This window comes from Mytilus edulis, chromosome 9, assembly GCF_963676685.1.
Source record: "Mytilus edulis chromosome 9, xbMytEdul2.2, whole genome shotgun sequence".
Classification (NCBI taxonomy): domain Eukaryota; kingdom Metazoa; phylum Mollusca; class Bivalvia; order Mytilida; family Mytilidae; genus Mytilus; species Mytilus edulis.
This window is the reverse complement of record NC_092352.1, coordinates 83891489-83916816: the sequence shown is the minus strand read 5'-3', so window position 1 is coordinate 83916816 and position 25328 is coordinate 83891489. Positions and strand designations below refer to the sequence as shown.

General features: G+C 32.0%; 2 protein-coding genes across 4 annotated transcripts in view; one reads left to right on the top strand and one right to left on the bottom strand.

Moving 5' to 3' along the window:
• Positions 1–25328, top strand: part of LOC139489204 (WD repeat domain phosphoinositide-interacting protein 2-like) — a 124849-nt gene that overhangs the window by 21398 nt on the left and 78123 nt on the right. The gene's annotated exons all lie outside the window — the stretch shown is intronic.
• LOC139489200 (uncharacterized) overlaps positions 20766–25328 on the bottom strand; it is a 66657-nt gene continuing 62094 nt past the window's right edge. For all 3 annotated transcript variants that reach the window (XM_071275386.1, XM_071275388.1, XM_071275387.1), the window contains 4 exons: positions 25071–25164; positions 22392–22522; positions 21707–21769; positions 20766–20999 (listed from right to left, as the gene is read on the bottom strand). In XM_071275386.1, coding sequence (XP_071131487.1) covers positions 20898–20999; positions 21707–21769; positions 22392–22522; positions 25071–25164 — 390 coding nt within the window. In that variant the 3' untranslated portion in view covers positions 20766–20897. The remainder of the gene's footprint in view (positions 21000–21706; positions 21770–22391; positions 22523–25070; positions 25165–25328) is intronic.

Here is a 25328-nt window from a genome sequence, read left to right as displayed (position 1 = left end):
TTCATTCTGTGTCAGAAACCTATGCTGTGTCAACTATTTAATCACAATCCAAATTTAGAGCTGATTCCAGCTTGAATGTTGTGTCCATACTTGCCCCAACTGTTCAGGGTTCAACCTCTGCGATCGTATAAAGCTACGCCCTGCGGAGCATCTGGTTGTAACTTGTACAAAAATCTTCTTCTTTAAAACTACTCGGCCAAATTTAAACTTACTTTGCCACAACCATAATTGTGGTATATAGTTTTAAAAATGTGTCCGATGACCCCACCTACCAAACAAAATGGCCGACATGGCTAAAATAAGAACATAGTGGTAAAATGCAGTTTTTGGGATACGATTGCTTTCAAGCAATCTGCAGACTTATACCGGTGGCTCAGAGCAATGCCCTCACGTCAATTGTTTTATTCTAAACATTAAGGAAAATCTCACATTCTTATGATTGTCTTGCTTTAAAAGGTAAAAACAAACAAAGGGGTTGAACTTAAACAACTTTCCTATAATATTCTTTTCATAATCTTCATGTTTGATAATTCTCCTGACTTATATGCGTGTTTTTAACAACACGGAAAATCAGAATTAAGCAGTATTTATATTTAGTGTTTTTATAAATTTAGAAACACGTCAGAGGGAATTCCCAGTTTTGATAAAATAGCTCGTTCTGTCAATAAACGTCGTATAATGTTAAAAACGATCGCAATTTAAACCGTGGAATGTGTACGGAAAGGAGTCATGATCACTGACCCAAAGGAAATTAAAAATTTTAACAGTTATGAATGGGGTTCCTCCTAGAATTAACGTAGGAAAATAAGTGATAAGATACGAAGTGAAAATACCTTCTCTCACTCTGACTGCTGTCAGTGTGGAAAGTAAACTTGGAATTGATAGTACAAAAATAAAACACAATAGGTCTAAGTACATTGTTCATACACTTTTATCCGGGATTGGCTATTTTGTAACTATTCAGATTACGTAAATTACATTTTACATGTGCAGTTGAATTAGTTTTGAAAATAATATTATCCAGCTACATGTCAGTGGCGTAGCTGGGTCCTTTTAACGTGTACGCCCGAACCTTGGCGAGGGATATGAGGGCTTCCAACCGCTCAATGTTAAAGCACCTGCTGGTACTGGGTTCGAAAGGGAAAGCTATCGAGAATGTACCATAATGATTCCTGTCAGTAAAAGATCATTGATAGCAACATACTTTTGAATCTAAATGGTTTATTTGTTTTGGTTAAATTTTGTAATATGTTAACTTATTCATCGTGTTAAACTGGAAGCTAGCCTAATGGTCATTGGTTTTAGAGAAAACGTCTAAACCAATATTACTTTTAGATAAGTTTAAAGGGTGAGTGAGCATACAATCGACAAAAACACCTTTTAGTGAACACGAAAAAAAGAATATTTCTAAGAGGAGCAACACAAAAAATTCTGGTACACCTAGGAGTTCTTCCCACAAAACGTGAATCAATTTATCATTCCTTTAAAGGGATTTTTAATAAAAATCTAAAATTTTCTTTTGATATTTTTTCTTGATCTGGAATATTTCACGACAATCTATGAATGTTTTATAAATTGAGCATGTAAAACAAGATTTTCTCGTGTGTTTGAACCCACCCCCACTGAAAAATGGTCATTTTCCGTCTATTTTCCGATTTTAAAACGACCTTGAGAGGTGAACATTAACCAGACTGTGTGTCTTTGTCATTCAAGTATTACCCTATAGTTACAGCAGTCCATGCATGCTAACTGGGAGTATATGGGACTTAAGTGTCTTGTTGGCGAATTATTATCGTCAAGTCAGGTCTGCCTAAATGTCCGTTTTTACGGATTTTTGACAAAACGGTGACCTAGATTTTACAGACTAGATTCCTATTGGCCATATTATTCCTCTTTGTGTTCCTATACCACCTATGCATGCATTTACGATAATAGTTTATACCTACAATGACTACCAGTTAAGTAGTGGCCACCAAAAGATGCCCACCCCCACCTGATTTTGGCTACTTTTCACGTTTTTCCGATTTTGAACTCTTAAACGGCTTTCAACGTGCCATATTTTCATAAACAGACGTCTGAGAAGAGTTTATGAACCATGAACTGCTTGGTTGAAGTCCCTGCTATCATGACAGTTCAGGTGGGGCAGTTAAAAAAAGGTATGGAGTGTCATACGGGCCATCAAAGAATGGTTGTCGCCATGACGCCTATAGGCGTCATTGGGGGTTAATGGGTTAAAGGGCAATAACTCCTTATGGGGTCAATTGACAATTTATGTATTGTTGACTTATTTGTAGATTTTACTTTGCTGAACATTATTGCTGTTAACAGTTTATCTTTATCTATAATAATATTCAAGATAATAACCAAAAACTGCAAAATTTCATTAAAATTACCAATTCAGGGGGAGCAACCCAACAATGGGTTGTTCGACTCGTCTAAAAATTTCAGGACAGATAGATCTAGACCTAATAAACAATTTTACCGCTGTCAAATTTGCTCTAAATGCTTTGGTTTCAAGATATAAGCCAAAATCTACAATTTAACCACTATGTTTTATTTTTAGTCATGGCAGCCATCTTGGTTGGTTGGACAGGTCATCTTACACATTTTTGAAACAAGATACCCCAATGATGATTGTGGCCATGTTTGGGGTAAATTTGGTCCAGTATTTTCAGAGGAGTAGATTTTGTAAAAGTTAACAACGACTGCTGACTATGACGGAAACAAATGATGAGAAAAGTTCACTTGGACCTTTGGGCCATGTAAGCTGAAAATGGGTCATACATCTCACCATATCTTAATGTATTATTAGATGGCCAGTTGCAAAAGGTCATAGCATGTCAGATCTTGTCAATGAAAACAGAGATAGAGACTATGTTTTCCTATATGTTCCACAGTTTTCTCAAAAGTATTGTTTGTTTAACTCAAGGTAATATTCAAATTGAGCTGCAAGAAAATAAGCTCACATCTGCATACATTGGTTGCTGAGCATTGGTTTAATTATTACATACAGTGTGATCGCAAAGCCTAAAAGGGGATGAATATTTTTATTATTCATTTTTCAATTCTGATTACAATAAGCATTTTTGATTTGAAGAGCTATAGAGATAGAAATTTACAGAAGCAATGATCTACTCACCAGTTTGTCTAGTGGAGCTGGTAGTTTACTACACAAGTTATATACTGATGCATTGATGGCTGCAGATGACTGATTCTGTACAATGAAGTTGTCGATCTCTTGTATCAAAAATTTACACAAGGTACAGCCTATGCTTGCCTGGAATTATAAATGACCATGTTTATCTTTAGACTAAATATCAACAATAAAGTACAGAATGGACTTCAATCAATTGTACAGTCTGGAATAGCCTTTAAACAGAATTGAAATTAAATAAAATGTACAGCTTGGAATAACAATCTATCTCCTAGTTTACATATATTAAATAAAACAAATCCACATCTTGCCAAAAAGTATATACAATTATAACCAGTCTGATCAATTACAGCCTTCAATGTCTTTAAATATGAACAGTATAGTACATCAGACACATGCCTTCTAATAAACATTATACAGAACAGCAAAATAGACATTAGACCGTCTGTTTCATTTGCAATCATACCATATTTTTTTGTTTTATTTATTTACACAAGGAAGAAGCTTTGCCATAGCTTAAAAATGCTTTCATTGACACCTATAAATTTAAGAAGGTTCAATATTTTTGATATAAAATCACTGTTGTAACTGCAGGAAAAATAAAAATGTTCATATACTGCAATGATTACATTTATTATCTGTGAGTATTTTCCATTTTACTAATAAGTCATTGCATGGAAGTATATAGTGAATTAATTTCCATCTAAACATTTTCAGTTTATTGTCATTTAAGTAGTTAAAAATGAAGTTGAAACAATTTTCTAGTTTAAAGTAAAGGTTTTTGGCAACCAATTTTTCCCACATTATAACTCCTATAGGTTTGTCTGGTTTGTTTCCATTTATAATAATGTTATAAATTTGGTTTGTGCTCATTTTAGAATTAATTTCTTTATTAAGCATGATTTTTAGGCTATTTATAGTTTTATTAATATTAACTTTAGTTTTAGTTGAATTATCTTGATTTATTATGGTAAGCCATTGATTTGGTAGTGCTTTTTAATGCAGGATATCTGCCTGATCCAATCTTGTTTATTTTTTAGTTTAGAAAGTATATATGTTTCTGAAATTTGACCTCTATCATCTATGATATCATTTATGAAAAACAAATTGCTTTTTACCCACTCTTCAAAAAATAAACATTTTCCATTTAGTCTGATAAAATTATTTCCCCATATAAATTGTTTTCTTATTTGTAGAAAGTCATGTGGGTATGATGACCCACCTCCTTTAACACTAATCCAAATTTTAATTAATTCTTGGTAAAATTCTGGAACACTTTTGAAAATTGTTTTATCTAGTTCATTTATATTTTTTAGATTCATTAGAAATATGATCAAATAATATTTAAACAAAATCTTGGTATAACTGTCAAATTGTCCATTTCGGTATTAAATAATTTTGTTATCCAGCCTATGTGTATAGATTTTATAAAAATGTCAATGTCTATCATTTTAAGTCCCCCTTCTTTGTACTCTGCTGTAAGATTTGATCTTTTAATTTTATCTCTTTTACCATTCCATATAAAATTATATATGAGGGTTTTAAATTTTTGTAGAAAAGTTTGGTAGAATTAAAGATTTAGTTACTACTATTCTCCCTAATATACTTAGTTTTCTTTTCTTCCAATTTGCTATTATTTTTTCACATTTCAATATTTGTTTTTCAATATTAAGATTTTGACATTCTGATTTATTGTGTCCAAAATAAATTCCCAAACTTTTGATAGGTTTATTACTCCAATTGATATCTTCATATTTTTCTTTGCAGTGCTTTAAATTGCCAAGCCATATTCCTTCAGTTTTAGTTCTATTAAGTTTAAGGCCAGAGAAGTCACCAAATGTTTCAATTAAATTTAAACCAGCTGTAATGTCCTGTTTAGAATTTAGGAACAGAGTAGTATCGTCTGCTAGTTGACATATTTTTAGGGTATTAGTGCTGCTTTCTAGCTTAATTTCTAATCCTTTAATATTTTTATTTTCTCTAATTTTTATAGCCATTATTTCTACAGCAAGAACAAAAAGTAACGAAGACAACGGACAGCCTTGTTTAATACCACGGAATGCTTTAAAGCGACTTGAAACCCAGCCATTATTAGTTATACATCCCTTAATATCTGAATACATTAGTTGTATTCATTTTAAAAAACTTTCTTTAAAACCAAATTTTTTGAGTGTTTCATATATAAAGATCCACTCTAGAGAGTCAAAAGCTTTGCTAAAATCTAAAAATAAGACAGCTCCATCTATCTTGTGATTTTCTGAATAGTCAATAGCATCTTGTATCTGTCTAATGTTGAAACCAATGTACCTATTTTTTATGTATCCTTTTTGATCTGAATGTACCAGTTTATGAAGTAGTGGTTTAAGTCTTTGCGTTAAGGCATATGTCAGAAGTTTAACATCATTTCGTTTATTCTCAAGTTAATGTCTTACTGATCTGTTTTGTTAATCAAAGTTTTTTTTTCAATCTACAGTCAACATAAATAACATATCATAAAACCTTCCTTTTAAGCTACAAACTTCAAAGCTGTTATTGTCAACAATGAAATTAAATATACACAATTTAAATCTAAGTATAGATATAAATTTGTTGTTTTAGGTCATAGAACTTTAATCTTTAAAATCAAGGAAGTAGAATACCTGTACAAAATGGCGTTATCTAAATCTGTCATAAGAGCTCAGGATATTATTTCTTGTAACCTTTGTGAATCAGAGACAAAGTTAAAATGGAAATGTCTTGACTGTGACTTGCTTATGTGTAACAAGTGTTGTGATAAAGTTCATCCTAAGTTTAAAAATGCCAAAGACCACACAATAGTAAATATAAAACAGGTAGGAGTGAGTGGTGGTGTCCGAAACTTAGACTTTTCAAACATCAAATGTAAAGTGCATACATCACAATCATGTTGTATTTTCTGTAGTAATTGTGATAAACTTGCCTGTCCAATCTGTATTACAAAGGGTCATTCTGGACATACTTTCGTAGAAATTAAAGAGGCTTATGATATGAAAGTAGAATTCCTAAATCAAAAAGGAAAATTAGAAATGAACGAGAAGAAGCTAGATGATGAGCAGAGAACACTCGATCAAATGAGAGTGAAAGAGAATTTAGAGTGTAAGAAGACCATTCAAGAAATTCAACATCAAAGGGAAGCTTTAAAAAGAGAGGTAGATAAACATGCTCTCGATCTCATAGAAGAAGTTACTCAGAATATGAAAAGCATCAATTATTCAATTTCTGAAGAGGAGAAAAATGTCAAAACAAACCAACAAAAAGTGGGAAATAATTTCAAGACATCAAAAGAAATGCTTACTACAACGGACATGTCTTACTTCTTTGAAAATGCTGACATCATAGCAAAAGCCTTAAATATTGATGTAGATGGAGTCAATGTTATCAATAAAAGTGTGCCAAAGTTTAAACCAGGGAGCATTTTACAGTCAAATATTGGAATATTGTATGAAGATATTAGTTCCAGAAATACTGTTATAGATATGAAAGTGAATAAGAAGTTTACCACTGGATTGAAATATTGTCAACTTATAAATGTATGTAATGATGGTTCATTGTGGATAGGTGATGCCACATCTAAACTCTTGTGCAAAGTAAAGAAGGAAGGGGACATTCTAACAACAGTGTTAAACATTAATGCTGATCTACAAGGTATAGCAATCACACATAATAATGATCTTCTGTTTTCAATTGGAGAATCAGAGCTTAAACGTGTCGATGGAACGAGTGGGAAAGTCAGTAATTCAAAGTACAGGGTGGATCAATTAGGAATAGCAAGTGTCCATATAACCAAAGACAATAAGGTTGTTGTAGGTGCAATGAGTCCTGGCAAAGCCTTCCCTGTGACAGGAAGAAGAGTAGTAATTGTAATGGACCAGAAGGGGAACCATTTAATGGTGTATGAACAAGATAAACATAAACGCAATATATTTTCATTCCCTCTGAGAATTACCACCACCAGTAATGGGAATATTTTCGTTGTAGATTGCTTTTCAGAGGATAATAGAGGAAGGGTGCTGGTATTAGGTAAGGATGGAGGTATCCTAAATGAATACACTGGATGTCAAGACATATATACAACAAATAAACCATTGGAAATTGCCGATATAACAACTACACCATCAGACAACCTTGTTGTAATTGATTTAAGCAATAACCTCCACATTCTCGACAGTTATGCTCGTCTGATATATTACTTCAATACCAAAACAATAGGAATAGAATATCCATACTGCCTTGTATTCACATGCCCTACAACATTCTATCTGGGATGTTCACCGCCTGATGATATCACAAATGTCAATGTCTATGAGATTCAGTGTTCAAGGTTTTAATCATAGTAATACATTCTAATTTGAGGTGAAAATTGGCAAACATAGCTTTCAACTAATCATTTGACAATTGTAAATAGTCATATTCATCAGGCTATAGTGTCTCCCTGGTGTTAGATATATCACTATCATAAGTATTTATAATTATATTCCAGTCTTGATTTAAAGTGTAAAATCTTAAAAAATGTCTTTAAATTTTATTAATTGATTGATTGTTTGGTATTTAACACCACTATCAGTACTATTGAGCTATTTATGGGCATCTGTTTTTGTTGGTGGAGGAACTAAGGGTAATCGAAGAAAGTTCTTTAGTATGATTTATGACAATCCTCTTTAATTAAGAGTAGATTTGAACACACAACAACAGTAGTTTGGACTTCTTAGACCACTGGGTATACAATTGTTTAGACCTATTAGGTTTTTACAGTGCTCATTGAATACAATTACAATCACAATTAATGACAGTTTGGCAAAGCCTCTCACACAAACATAAACAATGTTGATTTTAAAGATACAAATTCTTCTTATCAAATTAGAATGTTTTGAAAAATACATTTTCAAAATTTGTTTGCATTATAAAAAATATGTTTGCATTTTGTTTAATGATACAAGTACATTGTAACTATATATATATCTATGTTAAACCTCTATCAATTGCAGAAAATGACAGAGTTAATTATTTGGAGGCCTAGGCCCAAACTAATTGGTTTGTTTGAAATCGTTAATAAGTGAACTTAACATGCTAGCTAATATATAATTTATAGTTTCCATTTGTTTATATTTTGAAGTAAGACTTAAAGATGGTATTAAAGAAAACATGTAGCTTGTACTTCTATTTTTATATGTACAAACTATTTCAAGTTACACTGTAACAGTTCGAGAAAATACAATCATATTAATCAGATATTTTCAAATTGATAATCTATGAGCTACTTCTAGGGTGTTAAACCACTTTGACTGTCCGAGAGTCACCTATTTTGATGTCTGAGATTTGTTGTTGGGTTCCTTAAAAAGGACCATATGTTTATAAGCAATTTAAAAACCAATACTTATTAAAATTTTGTAAGAAATGCAATTATTTAAAATCTTTAATAGTATTTGTCATAAATTAGTTTTAATGAGATATCATGACTATTTTTCTTAATTCTTTAGTTTTGCCAGGTTTGTAACAGATATAGTCTCAAATTCACAGTTTTTCTTGAATAATAGTCTAACAGGATCTTGATTTAGAACTATCATAGTGGCACATGGAGGGTAATCAAACGTAACATTTAGCAACATAGCCATGGATTGTAACATTTATCATTAGGAAACAAAAGCAGTTTACTAGTGTGGTGATTTTTGCATGATATTTTATGGCTATAAGGACCAGTTACTGTAACTTATGAAATTAAGTCACTAAACGGTATTATTAAGGATATTAATTTAATATTCCTTAGAACTTATCATGAATGTATATTCTTAGGGGCTTTCGCTGATGCTACTCGTTCAATTTTGCCAACTTAATTTCAAGGAATAAATTTCCCCTAATGCATTAGTACTTCTTATAAATAATTAAAGCTTTGTTTGATTTAAGGGTCATAATGTGTGGGATCTTCCATAGGTTTCCCATACATGTATGTTTTAAATGCTCACCTGTCTGGGTTCTTTTACAGGTTATTGCATTTTTCACATGTCAAGGTTCTATCACCGGTTCAAGATTTTTAACCTATCTGGGTTCTATCATTTGTTCTAATAAATATTTCATCTGTCTGGGTTTTACCACAGGTTCTTATAACTGATTTCAACTATCTTTATGAACCAATATCACCACCTGTCTGAGATTTACCACAGGTGCATAATTTAAAAAAATATTTTCAAATATAAAACTATATGGAGTAGGAAGTGTTTTTGAGTTGCTTTATTTAATTAGTATTGTAAGTTTCAATAGGTAGCCCCTTTTAGTTTTAGAATTGTTTGTGAATATTGTATTAGTTTAGTGTTTATTTAATTGTGTCTTAGTATAAGATTGTTACGAAAATAAAAAATAGTTAGAAGAAAGTTTACTGTATAATATTATAGTATTCATAATGCCCGCGTCACACTGTCCCGATTTTTACGCCGATAGCAACACGATACTGACAATTTTCAAAATCGGGACTGATCGTATCTAGATCGGGCTATTCGTAGTGCCATCTTTAACCATCGTAGAACCATCGGCCATTTTTTCTAGCCTTCGGGGACAACTTCGGGAAGAGTTCTAAATTTTTTAACATGTTAAAAAATCCCCGAAGGTGCGTCCGATGTTGAGGGTTCGTATTGAGGTCGTATCACAATCCTCACCATCGTAATGTCACCGGGAATGCATCTTTGCACATCGTATTGCATTCGTGTTTCCATCGTATCCATCGGGCAGTTTTGACATTAAGATGTCTACACGAATGAATCACGAAGATACCCGAAGGTCTTACGATGGCAACACGACTTCGTGAAGACCTCGTAATCCTGTCGTGATGCCGTCGAATAAAAGTACGAAGGCGACAAGATGGAACTACGATGGCAATAAATTCAGCTAAATGTAAGTAAATTTTCTCGCTAAAATACATTTAAAGTGTCATGCGCGATATGCACTGGTCAGTCTAATACGACAGTTAAGAAATACGTTCATAAAACATGGAGCTCATATCATATGATTCTATGAGAACAAGAAAGGCGACAGCGTTGTTTCTATTAATTCAAATGGAACAAGAAGAGCAGCTATTACAGGCTCAGGATTTACTTTTACAAGTAAAATATTTTTTTTTGTCAATTTTTCATATCAAGTAACATAATGAAATTCATAAACGCGCCTCGTACACCAACACTGCAGGTACACGTATATAGGGAAACCAACTTTTTCTTCATTATCCTGATTTTTTATGTATCGTCTGAGTTGTTGTCACACGAATGTTTACTCCATAACCATGTTGTTTTCTTTATGTCATATTTTGCCGCATTTGTTGCTTTCCCCACATCCTTCCTTTTGTCTATATTATTATGATAAAAAAATTATTCTCCTGGAAAGAGCTCTTTTTTAATAAAAGGGATCAACGAACCCATTACCTTACCTTTAAAATAGATCAGTAAACATGGGTATAATTATGGGTGATTATTCAGACTAGTGCACACATTTTACAGTTCAAATAAGGCAATACCGAGCGTGGCATCCCCTAGTATGTAACACATTGGGGACAAATATGGACACTATATTTGTATATGACACATGCAGAAAATGGTAAATTGAATATGCATATTTGATACATAAACTATTTTTTTTTTAAATCAACCAAAACATTCAGTAACTGGAAATACCTTTAATATTGTCTTCAGAACCAGCAGGTAAAAAAATGAGCAACCAATTTCCTGTGTATTATGCTATTTCAAGGAGAAAAAACAAGTCCATCTGCATGACCTTGACCTTTGGCCTTGAACGTAAAAAATCAGATCATTACAAGGAGGAACAGTATACCAAATGTGGTTAAAATCTTTTGAAGCATATTGGTTTTAGAGTGTCCACAAGGGATATTGCCTTGTATTACAACTGCCACTGTGACCTTGACCTTTGAACTTTAAAGTCAATAGCGCTAAAGATATTCTTAACGAGTAACACCATACCAAGTTTTGAACATTTTGGTTCTAGAGTGTCCATAACAATTTTATCTACACGCAACTTAGATGTAGTAGGCGAGGTGATAATAAACTAAGTTTTATAAAAATTAGACAAAAAGATCGACTTCCCGCCATGCATGGCAGACTTGTACAGAAACGATATGTTGTCGAAATTCTGTTCGTATCTTTTAGACATCGTATGGCTATCGCGCCATCATCGTAATCCATCGTGTAGCCATCGTAATCCATCGTGTAGCCATCGTCATCCATCGTGTAGCCTTCGTGATCCATCGTGTAGGCTTCGGCTGAGATATGAAGCTTAAATACCCGTCTTCGGTCAACCTTCGTATGTCCATCTTTTGCTATCGTATATAATTTCGGCACCTTCGTATAGACTTCGTTATTCATCGTACTTACTTCGGTCACTTTTTGGTATTTTAACGAGATCGGGACCAGCTTCGTACGAACTTACAATTTTCGCATTCGGGTGTCCATCGTATATAAAAATCGGGACAGTGTGACGCGGGCATAAAGGCAAGCATATTGGTTTCACCGAAATAAAACACTACCATTTCTGTTCGTAGTATTGTCACCGATATTACTTCCATTGAATGTCAACCATTGTGAAATAGATTTTATAAATAGTGAATCTATTCCTTATGAGGTAAAGGAACTAAATTTCTTTTTTATTTTATGTAAGCCTACAATATGTTCTCTTTTTTTTTTTAGAAACTATTATATCTTGCTTAAATCATAACTAAATTTGATACTTTCTAATTTTGAATCACCAAATGGTCACTTACATTTAATACAGCAAAACGAAAATTGTAGTTTTTAGGTAGTGATGAATATGACAAAGAGAAATAGTTTCATTATATCCAGGAAAAAGATATCATAGATAGATTTTACTATCTCAGATTATTGTTGAATTATAATGTTAAATAAAACCAACACTTGCAGAGTAGGGTAGAAAAGCTGATTTTGTCTTAAGAAGAAAAATAAAGGATATGCATTTGAATTTTGCAATATAACTTTTATTTTAATATACTTACATTAACCGCATACTTTGATATGTTATATAACTTTCGTTTTTATAAACTTATTTTAATTGCATACTTTTTATCATGGTTATGTAATATTACTTTCATTAAAATACTTATATTAACCTCATATTTTGTTTTATGTGTAATATAACTATCATTTGTATATACTTATAATAACTGCATACTTTGTTATCATGTTATATAACTTTCATCTTTAGATACCTATATTAATCCCATACTTTATTATGTAATATAACTGCGACTGTCATATAAGTTAGAGGTTCAGCTAGTTAAAAAAACCAGGTTTATTCCACTATTTTCTTTAAAAAATGTCTGTACCAAGTCAGGAATATGAAATTTGTTATCAATTCGTTTGTTGCGTTTTGAGCTTTTGATTCTGATATTTGATTATAGACTTTCTGTTTTGAATTTTTCTTGGAGTTCGGAATTTTTTTATTTCACTTTTCATTTTCATATCCTTATAACATAACTATCATTTTTATAAACTTATATTAACCGCATACTTTGTTCGCATGTTATGAAATATAACTTTTACTTTTATGTACTTATATTAATCGTATACTTTGCTAAGCTACGAAATACAGGTTGCAAATAAAACTTTATAGAGGGTACACCTTGGCTATTGTAAAAAATTTAGATAGATGTAAATCAACGCAACGCACGTTATTTATTTGATATGTTTAAACAAAATAAAACTTAGTAGTCATTATTTACCAATGCCAATGTGTACTTCACACTGTAATTTCAATAATAGTAGTTTTTGTAAAAATGACATTGAGGATTAGATACATTTCATTTTAAAATATCCCAACTATCCAGGTATTTGATCTGATTTTATTAAACCGCATAATTAAAGAAATCCTTCTATATATAACTTTATTCAATAACTGAGTTCAAATAATTTGAGAGAGCTAGGTAATTTTGATAAATTCATATTTCCTGCATAAAACTTAAGATCTGACAGGTTCTAATAAGATTCACAATATTTTATGCTACTTTATGTATTCTCTATAGATCTTGGGTTGTATATCTATAGTAGTTACAAATTTGGTTAACTAAGATTAGTATTGTCCTGAATAGTAAACTCAACTAACAAATGTTTAAGATTTGAATGCTTCTTTTTGTAACTTCATTCGGGTGTAAAAGAGTTGACCGAAGTACGTCTAGAATGAAGCGCGGAAGCGCTTCATTCTAAAAATGTGCGCACGGTCAACGCTTTTACAACCCTGTGAAGTTACAAAAAGAAGCATTCAATACTTATAATTACATTATCTTTAATTATCAGGTAATAAGATAAGCAGATTTCTTATAAAAAAAAATTTGCAGTGTTCATGTTAATGCCAGATGCTTTTAAATGGAATACCTACTACAAATGATCTTGAAGGAATTCACAAAATACTGGCTCCATTTAATAACTTTTAATAAAAGTTCACTTTCTGTCAAGATTTTTTTTTAGTTCTATATAAAATGTATATATATTGTGAAAAATTTTCAAGTCTGTCATTTTTTTGGTAATTATGTGAAAGATTTGAAAATAGTTCCTGTTGTAATATCATATATTTTATGATAGTATGATACTAAACCCCTAACGGGAGGGATTGTACCTGATTTTCATATGATGAAGACATAATCTTTCAATCAGTTTAATTGAGGTCTGGAGCTGGCATGTCAGTTAACTGCTAGTAGTCTGTTGTTATTTATGTATTATTGTCATGTTATTTATTTTCTTTTGTTACATCTTTTGACATCAGACTCGGACTTCTCTTAAACTGAATTTTAATGTGCGTATTGTTGTTCTTTTACTTTTCTACATTGGCTAGAGGTATAGGGGGAGGGTTGAGATCTCATAAACATGTTTAACCCCGCCGCAATTTTGCGCCTGTCCCAAGTCAGGAGCCTCTGGCCTTTGTTAGTCTTGTATGATTTTAAATTTTGGTTTCTTGTGTATAATTCGGAGTTTAGTATGGCGTCCATTGTCACTGTACTATTATGCATATTTTAGGGGCCGGCTGAGGGACACCTACGGGTGCGGGAATTCTCGCTGCATTGAAGACCCATTGGTTGCCTTCGGCTGTTGTTTGCTCTATGGTCGGGTGGTTGTCGCTTTGACATATTCACCATTTCCTTTCTCAATTTTATACATAGATATAGGAAGATGTGGTGTGAGTGCCAATGAGACAACTCTCCATACAAATAACAATTTAAAAAGTAAACCATTATAGGTTAAAGTACGGCCTTCAACACGGAGCCTTAGCTCACACCGAACAACAAGCTATAAAGGGCCCCAAAATTACTAGTGTAAAACCATTCAAACGGGAAAACCAACGGTCTAATCTATATAAACAAAACGAGAAACGAGAAACACGTATATATTACATAAACAAACGACAACTACTGTACATCAGATTCCTGACTTAGGACAGGTGCAAACATTTGCAGCGGGATTAAACGTTTTAATGGATCCAAACCTTCTCCCTTTTTCTGAAACAATAGCATAACATAACAACAAAGAAAAACATACGATAAAATATCAATTGGCAGACTTAACTCAATCAAAAAAAAGAAAAAAAAAAGAATGTATTTAGTTAATAAAATTATATTTTACAAAGTCATATCTTATTTAATCTGTTGTGATAAAAAAAACCAATTAGGATATGTTGGTGTGACTGACAGTTAAAAGGCTACTATTTAGTTAAAATTACATTATAAAACCACTGTTTAGCCTTCAAAAATGACCTTCAACTTCGTACTTTATTTGGCCTTTTTTACTTTTTGGGATTCGAGCGTCACTGATGAGTCTTTTGTAGACGAAACGCGCGTCTGGCGTACATACTAAATTTAGTCCTGGTATCTATGATGAGTTTATTTGTAACAGCTCCTCTTAGTCTTAAGTTTTATATATATAAAGAAGTAGATGACATAAATAATAAACTACATGTTATTGACACTAATGAACATGTACATGTATTCCCGATGATGCTTTATTATGACATACCATAGACCGTTCCACATTTACTGACAAATATACTTCACTTTAAATGTTTAAACTTGATGGTCAACACCATTCTTTCTCCTACCTAAGCAATTAAGAATATAGCATGGTCACACACTTACCAGAGATAACATGCTCATAATTAAATAGCAAAACCATGTGCGTTTATCCTACATACGACTCATGAATGGTGCTTGAATAAAAAAGAAGTTGGGAGAGATATCAAGACTCAAATGAGACTTATCCTAGTTAGAGACAATTAGAAATCTAACCTAACAGTGCCTGAAAATTTATTTCTTGCATATATGTTAGTTTTATTTTTTACTCATCATTTAATCATTAAAAGAATTGAACACATTCAAAGATTGTACAAGGAGCTGTATTTAGGATGTTTCATATATGAGGTTGTATGAGACGAGAATATCCCATCCCATAACACTTCAGTTTTAAAAAGCTATCAGCAGATTTATAACTAGGTGTCACAGCAAGTATTGAATAAAGTATGAAATCATCAAAACAATGACTTATTTCAGTCTTACCAAACAAAAGACAAGCACAGAATAAAGAACCTGCCTTACCAGATGGCTTTCATTTTGTTGCAAGGGTATCACACTTGTTTCTAGAGAAAAAACGAAACGAAGTGACATTCAAATTCATGGAAGAAAAACTGACACCTACGCGGCAAAAAAAAAAACTAACAACAAAAATAACCTCAAGACCCAAAACGCCCTACATAAAAGACTAAAGACTAAGTATCAGGACACAGGAATCCCAAACAATACTCATTAGAAGGGTAAGCATATGTATATTATAAAGGAACAGAGAGCTGAAATGTCTTGTCTACTTGACTTACCTTAATTGAATTTCTGTTGAAAGTCGGTGCTATAAAGTTTTTACTACAAGTATCACATACACTAATCATTATCAATGAACCATGTCAGACCTACATTTACATCTTACAATCATTGCATACAACACATATAGATGTCATATTGATTGAATAGTTGAGAAAAGGCCAAACCACAAACACTAAACATTGTCCATTGAACCATGTTTTTGTAAACTGTTTATGATTTTTGTATGATGATTTACGAAAATGTGAAATTTTTGTATTATTAAAAATGAGCTGCTTGGTATAAGTTTATGTGATATTTTGTATAATCGAGGAAATTTATAAACAGTTACCTCTCCAGTGGTTTTTTGAAAGTTAAACAGCACCCTGTTTCAAATGTTCAAGTTATAAATGTACAACTTCCTGTTAACAAAAGTTTAAATTTTTCGAAAAACTAAGGATTTTCTTATTCCAGGCATAGATTTCCTTAGCCGTATTTGGCACAACTTTTTGAAATTTTGGATCCTCAATGCTCTTAAACTTTGTTATTCTTTGGCTTTATAATTATTTTGATATGAGCGTCACTGATGAATCTTATGTAGAGGAAACGCGCGTCTGGCGTACTAAATTATAATCCTGGTACCTTTGATAACTATATATTCATTATGTAAATCAACGCAAGTTATTTATTTGATATGTTTAAACAAAATAAGACAAAGTAGTCATTATTTACCAATTCCAATGTGTACTTCACACTGTAATTTTCAAAAGGAGGTCATTGTCATATAAACCCTGTCAGACAGACATAAACACCGAATATGAATCCATATTTGACTCCATATTCACTGCAAAGCACTGAATGCAAAGTAATAGTTGAGTATTTACGTTAAACTAGTGTTACATTGTTAGCTGCGTTGATTGGTTGTAAAGGGTAAAAAACGGTTTGCAAGAAATTTAAGTTTGTTTCGATTCCTATAACATGTATAAATGGTCGAATTACTTACCCTAATGTCTATATGCCATTTTGTTTGTCGTTGTTTAAATAGTTGTGTTTATAGGGATTAAGGTTAAAAACCCAATGTTAATTAACTGCAGTAACTTAGTTTTTCACATTTTCACCTAGTATGTCTATTTGTTCACACATTGTTGTCAATGTAATGATTTTTTTGCGATTGTCATACAAGTGAGAATTTAGCTAACTATAAAAGCATGTTTGATTCACCATTTTCTACATAAGAAAATGCATGTATCAAGCCGGGATTATGAAAATTGTTTTCCAATCGTTTAATATGTTTCAGGTTTTGATTATATCATTTAACTTTTCCTTGGAGTTCTGTTTTTATGAATTTTAAAAATTACTCTGGTCATCGTGTATTATAAATCCAGCCATGTGATGCTTGTGTAAATCTTGCCATGTATGGCTTCTATGTAAATCTGGCCATGAATGGCTGCTACGTTAATCTAGCAATGCACAGCTACTATGTAAATTTAGCCATGAATGGCTTCTATATAAATCTAGCCATGCACGGCTCCTATATAAATCCAGTTAAAGATAAATCATTTCCAATATTCATTAAATGTGAATCAATTTGCAAAAAAGGCAGAAGATACTCAAAACATATTTTAACGCACAGGTCAACCAGATGATCATCAGGGCGCAGCTTTATACGACCGCAGAGGTCGAACCCTGAACAGTTGGGGCAAGTATGGACACTACATTCAAGCTTGATATAGCTCTGAATTTGATTGTGGTTAAATAGTTGACACAGCATAGGTTTCTGACACAGAATGAATGTGGTCTAATAAACTTGCTTTTGAGCAATACACCATGCTGTTGAATATTAATCGCCTCAAAACAAATATTTGGAAGACATTTATTCTCCACTCCCCCCATTTTTGTTCACCTACCCCTTTCCCTTATTTCAAAAATAATCTCAATTCAAATTCTAATGGAGTTTGCAACAATAACTACTCATTTAAATTCATCATAAAATATTAAAATATAAAATGTGACATACAGTCATTGTTAAAATTAATATTAATTAATTGTAACTTCTAAAAATAAATTTACAGCTAATTATCTCAAGACAATAATAATTTCTTAATTACTATATGTATTTAAATCACAGTATTTGATGTTCCCAGAAACAGTTAAAAAAATCATACTGGAACTAGCAAACAAATATCATAGAGTACCAACATAAAGAAACAAAGCTTAAGTAATTGTCCATTAACCAGGAAACCCTTGTTTCCCCCCTTTTTGTCCCTAATTCCTTAACAAATTGAGTCATAACTCCACAACTCAATCCTAACCATTCTTCTCCTTTTGTGGTGTGGAACCTTGTGATACAATTTCAGGCAGTTCTATACAGTCACTGTTCCACCAATTATTGTCTGGACACTACAAAAATGCTTATTTGGGTGCCTTTTATACCCCTTATTCCAAAACCAAAGGGACCATAACCCTAAAATTCAATCCAAATCTTCTTTTTGAACTAACTTAATGGATAGTGGTACTCATCCAAAGTGCATTACACAAACGACATATGGAAATCGGTCTAAAAATAGAACATATGTTTTCCAAAATAATCACATGGTTTTAACTCGTAGTAGTAATGGGATAACCACATCAAAGAATGACATGACCACATCAAATAATGAAACAATAAAATTGAGAATGGAAATGGGGAATGTGTCAAAGAGACAACAACCCGACCAAATAAAAAACAACAGCAGAGGGTCACCAACAGGTCTTCAATGTAGCGAGAAATTCCCGCACCCGGAGGCGTCCTTCAGCTGGCCCCTAAACAAATATATACTAGTCCAGTGATAATGAACGCCATACTAATTTCCATATTGTACACAAGAAACTAAAATTAAAATAATACAAGACTAACAAAGGCCAGAGGCTCCTGACTTGGGACAGGCGCAAAAATGCGGCGGGGTTAAACATGTTTGTGAGATCTCAACCCTCCCCCTATACCTCTAACCAATGTAGTAAAGTAAACGCATAACAATACGCACAATAAAATTCAGTTCAAGAGAAATCCGAGTCTGATGTCAGAAGATGTAACCAAAGAAAATAAACAAAATGAACTGACTGAAAGATTATGATTTCATCATATGAACATCAGGCACAATCCGTCCCGTTAGGGGTTTAGTATCATACCATCATAACATATATGAGAAGAACATAACCCGTGTCATGCCAACAACTGTTTTTAGAATAAATGTGTTTAGTTCCGATGCAAAGACCTTATCAGTGACTCAATATTAACGCCAAAATATGCAATCTTTAATGACTTGACAACAGTATCGTAATTATATCCCTTCTTAATAAGTCTATTCAAAGGTTTTGTAAGTTTCTGAGGTGAATACTGACACCTTTGTGCTTTATAAAGATATTACCATAAAAAATTGGATGTGAAATACCTGAACGTATTAGAAGTCTGCATGTTGAGCTATATTTACGAATGATGTCTTTATACCGATGATAAAATTTAGTAAATGTTTTGACTAGTTTGTGATATCGAAAACCCTGGTGTAATAATTTTTCAGTAATACATAAATTTCTCTCGTTAAAATTTAAAACATTGTTACAACACATCATGCAGTGTAAAATCATCAAATTTTGAAACATCATTACGTAATGTTAAAGCCATATAAAGAAATGACAGATGATCATTACGAAATAAAAAAAAACACATCATGTAATGAAACAACTACATTACCTTATGTCACATTCACATCAAGTAATGTTAAATAAACTCATCATAGATACCAGGACTAAATTTTGTATATACACCAGACGCGTGTTTCGTCTACAAAAGACTCATCAGTGATGCTCGAATCCAAAAAAGTTAAAAAGGCCAAATAAAGTATGAAGTTGAAGTGCATTGAGGACCAAAATTCCTAAACGTTTTGCCAAATTCAGCTAAGGTAATCTATGCCTGAGGTAGAAAAGCCTTAGTATTTCAAAAATTCAATATTTTGTAAACAGTTAATTTATAAATGTAACCATATCAATGATAATTCATGTCAGCACAAAAAGTGCTGACTACTGGGCTTGTGATACCCTCAGGGAAATCACATTGCCTAATGACATAACCACATTAAATAATGGTGAAACCACATCGAGTAATGACAGAACCATATAAATTATTGACAAAACTATATCAGGTCAATATGAAACCATATCATGTAATATCGAAATATCATTATGTTATAACTATTCCATATTGAGTTATATCAAAACATCATTACGTAATGTCAAATCCATATTATGTAAAGACAAACTATCATCAAGTAATAATAGAACAACATAACGTTATATCAGAGTTCCACATAAGACAGCTGTGGCGTTCCATATGCACCGATAATGAGTTTTTAGAATATAGCAAAATGCTCTTGATCAATGAAATTGTATGATTTGATATCCCTTAATTATGAAAAATGAATGTAAATCATGTTCTTAGTAAGGGATTATCCTATAATTTTGGTCTATTTACAGTTCAAAACAAAGACTTTTTAGAAATGAGTTACAACTGTCCAAACGCACATTTATCAGATTGAAAGTATTTACCACAGTGATTGAAGCTGACAAAAAGTTGAATAAGCAGGAAAAAACAAAATAAGTTAAAGCTTTAATACTAGTGCAGTTACTTTTGTACCTTAAGTTTGTTATAAAATTTGTTTAATATGAACTGGTCTATGTCCTAACACAAATAATATAGGTCAGAGACAAGACAAGAAATCAAATAGAATGCTTTATTCTGGTCTAAATATAGTTACACTGGCCAACAAACTTTTTTTTAATGAATACATGAAATGAATATTTGTTTTCTCAAAATTATTTAAAGTTATTTATTGTGATTCTTTCATATGTCTAGCACACAGTTATCATATGACACACATCTTCAGGAGAAAGTATTTTGTTGATAATCTTCAGTAAGATTTCTTCCATTTCTGTTGCAGCAAAAGATTTACACTGCAAAAAAAACAACAAGAAAATATTTCAAGAGTATGACATAATTGGAAGTAACTTTAAAAACATCAATTGAATCATTAAACAGCAAAAATACAACTTTAAGCATACCCTCTACAAATTATTTACATACAGTAATTAAAGTTCAATTAACAGTTTTAACATTTATAGTGATATTTCTGAGTTCCTCAAATGGCAAACACCATAGTACAATTATTAAAAAAACAGACATGTTGTTAGCATTATCTGGTATCTTCTTATCTATTGTTGCATTTTATTCTATTTCTTTAAGATAGCTTTACTTTTTCTCCTTTTTTCGGATATCATTAGGGAATGTAGAAATACATCATTTATTGAAAACAAAACTTTACGACAAAAGAGATGATTTCAGCTTTCCAATTGTGAACTTTTCATTTCTAAGTAGCAACATTCCAGCAGCACCTGCATATGGTGCATATATCTCACAATTGATACGATATTCCCGTGCTTTATATTTAGATTTTATCTTTGTAAGGGTATCTTTAAAATACTTCAATAACTTCAAATTGAAGTCATTGCTAACATTCCATATCCCTACTGTAAAGCATTTTTGTCTTCTATATGACTTTTTTGTTTATTCTTTGTATTCTCTCATTATTTTGATTTCTGACTTTTCTTTCAACATAGTTAAGTGACACCAATAGTTTTTTGATAAAGGGATACAAACTTACTGCCTTATTTGTTGGTGATGGTAATCTTTCACATACATCATCTACATACATCTTAACTTCGTTCTGTAATCAGGAATATATTTGTTTTATCAGGTTCATACACTTATAGTACTGCATAAAGGCCAATGTTGTTGCTCAAAAGATAATATGGGTCTAAAATCTTCATAATGAAAATTTTGGTTGATTTATTATTTTCAAAGGTATATTTTAAAACAAAGTTCCTTACAAAGGTGTTCAGCGTTAAATATCTTTTTAGATAAGGTCTTCGATCAAATCTTTTTCTTTATTTTTGATAAAAAGGTCAGTTTTTACACCTTGATGACATAAAAAAAAATCTAAATGAAGCAGTCTTGCTTGTAAGGTTTAATAACCTTATTAATTGAAGATCATCCTACAGGTGTCAATAAATGGCTTTATAAAAATATTCTTCTTGTGTGGATAAATTCTCAGTAGCCAGATTTAGGCATACTGTTTACAAGTGTAGCTTGGTTGGGGACAAATCTGTTTGTTTAAGTTTGTGATTAGATCAGTTTAAGAATTATACCCACTAACAGTATTTCAATGATATTTGAACGGTACAAAAAAGCTCTTACTAAACTGCATCTAACCAGTTAACAAAATGAGCATTTCTGATGTATTTTATACTAATATCACAATAAAATAGAAATAAGTTTTCAGTACAAACCTTATCATGATTTAGATTTCCATCGATGTATTTGATGATTTGTTTACATATTTCACACTGTGCATCTTTATCCTTCTTCTGATCATCAAAGAAAGCTGCAACTGGCTTGTCTAATGCAGCAACAAAAGAACCTGTGAAAAATATGATTCTATAATACACCTTGACATTTTATTTGCTTTAATTGATATTAAACAGTCAGTCACTGTTGATGGCAAAAATGAATGGTATGACCTTTTTCAACATATAAAGGCAACAGTAGTATTCTGCAGTACCAAAGTCATAAATTGATTGAGAGAAAACAAATCTGGGTTACATCAGCTATAAGAGAAAAGCAACGAAACAACACAAATATCTGCCCAACATGTCTTTCTATTAGTGGTAAATTAGTAATATAATTTGTCTTAAAGTCAATCCATTAAGTGTAATATAATTTGTATTAAAACTCATACTGTATTATCAAAGATAAAAGATGGACACACACATGTCAGCTACCATACAAAAAATAATACTACAGGGAGATAAATCTGTAAAAAGCAGCTGAACGTTTTACAGTGACTTGGCTGTTAGTGTTGCTCTCCACCTATTGCAACTTATTCAAATTCTGACCAAATTGCAATTTGTTTTATAAAACAAAACTGTTCAACTGGTCAGAAATTTGAACATACTGCTGTAGAAAACCACAGGCAAGTTGTGAAAGTGCAAGGTGATAAAATAAAACATACGTACAATCCTATTAGACTTAACTCCACATTTATGCTGATGTGAAAATTAAATCTATCAGTATGTATAGATATTTTATAGTCATTTTCATTCTAAAGGTGAAATGTAATTTTGAATTGCTATAAAAATGTCCAAACTAAGCTTTCATATAGTTTTTCTTTCAAAGAGTCTTCTATATTCACAAGAATCAGATATTATGTGAATTAAAACATTTCATATTCAGCAAAATATGTGTGAAATCACAATATGTTTGTAGGAAGATTTCGTGGGGAGATAATAATTTTATCTTTAGAAAAGTCTTTATTCAGCAAGGGTTAAGAAATTTTGTTATAGCTCACTAGTCCAGGGCTTATTGGTAGCAGGATTTTACTAGCCCTGTTGGAAGAGCTACAAGCCCAACAAAACTAACCTGCTAGCCCTAGAAAGCCTTACAAATTCAGAGTTTGCTGCAATAACAATGAATTTATATTGCAATAAATTAATCAGAAGGAGGTACAATCAGGTTGCATAAGCAATGTATAATACCACCCCCTGTACAGACACATCAATATTGAAAGTACGGGATCCACCTAGAGTTATTTGTTCTATTAAAAACTTGTACAAAATCAGTTTAAATTCTGGAAATCCCGGACGACGTAGTCGAAACTGATCGGCTAAGATAGAAAAGTGATGAGGGGATTTCCCCTTTTCTATTTTAGAAATGCCAAATTTTTTTTTGTTACTAGTCCATGGGGCACATTGGGTTACAAGTTTTGGTTGCCCGAGGTCTAATGTTGCAGTCCCGGGCGTCGGGCTAGTGGATTTCTTAACCCCTGAATTCAAAAGAATAATGTTTTAGGTTATCTCCCCATGGAAACCTATCAATAACGTATTGTTATTTCACGCATGTTTAATACCGAATATATGATGTTTTAATTCAAATGATGTCTGATTCTTATGAATAAAGTAGAATTTTGAAAAGAAAAAAATATATGAAAGCTTAGTTTGGACATTTTTATAGCAATTCAAAATTACATTTCACCTTTTGCATTGTAATGACTATAATATATCTATACAAACTGTTAGACTGACAATGTCACAACAACAATAAAGTGGGGTTAAAGTCTTATAGGATAGTAAGTATAATTCATTTTATTGCCTTGCACTTTCACATTTTGACTGAACAGTTTGTACAAAACTCTGACCAGTTGAACAGTTTGGTTTTATATAACAAATTGCAATTTGGTCAAAATTTTGAATGAGTTGCAATAGTCAGAGAGCAACACGAACAGTCAAGTCACTGTAATTACATTCTATTGTTAGGAAATATAAAGCTTCTCCATGATCAAAATTGGTGTTACTCAAACTGTTATTTGTCCAACAAAAATTTTCAGATAAAGGGTTTTTTGAAATTTTTATATTTTTGTCATATGGTCAAAGTAAACATTTTGTTCAAAATTTCATGAAAATTAAACAAGCCAAATTAATTTTCGTGAAGGTGTTTGGTACCAACTTGAAGCAAATGAGATTAGAAGTAGTACACACATTATTTGACCCCAGTGGCTAAAATTAGAATGAATAAAAAAGTATAAAATAACCTTTATCTAATAAATAAAATATCAATTACAGCCGAATTTTAATTAGTTTGTAGCTAAAGGTAATATCTTTGGTTAGCTTGCTTGCTAGCTGAATCGTGAAGTCATTGTTAGGTAAGATATACTACCCTCCTTTAAAAGTAGCCTATTTCTACAGACAGATCAATTGGTTATCTGTCGAATTAGTCTACTCTTAAAACAGGGTAGTTTACCTAACCTAACAATGACTTCACCGTTCAGCTAGCAAGCAAGATAACCAAAGATATTACCTTTGCCTACACAATCATTGAAATCGGCTGCAATAAGGATTGCATGTAGGCAGATGTAACCAATTCAACACACTAAAACCAGATGATATTTGTTTTTCAGAGTAAAAAAGACCTACCATTACATTCATCAGGAATATAATGCTGACACAGAACATCCTCATCAAATCCATGGGATAATTCTTTTATTATTTCTGGTACACTCTTCATACACTGCAAATATCAATAAAAATTCAAACAGTCAAATTAACTGATAATAAATGGGAAAAGAGTATAATAAAATGCTGTGTTCCCTGGTAATCCAATATAATTTGAATAGCTATTTTTTCAATGCTATTTTAAAAGTGAACTTGACCTAAGAAATCAAAAAGTATTCA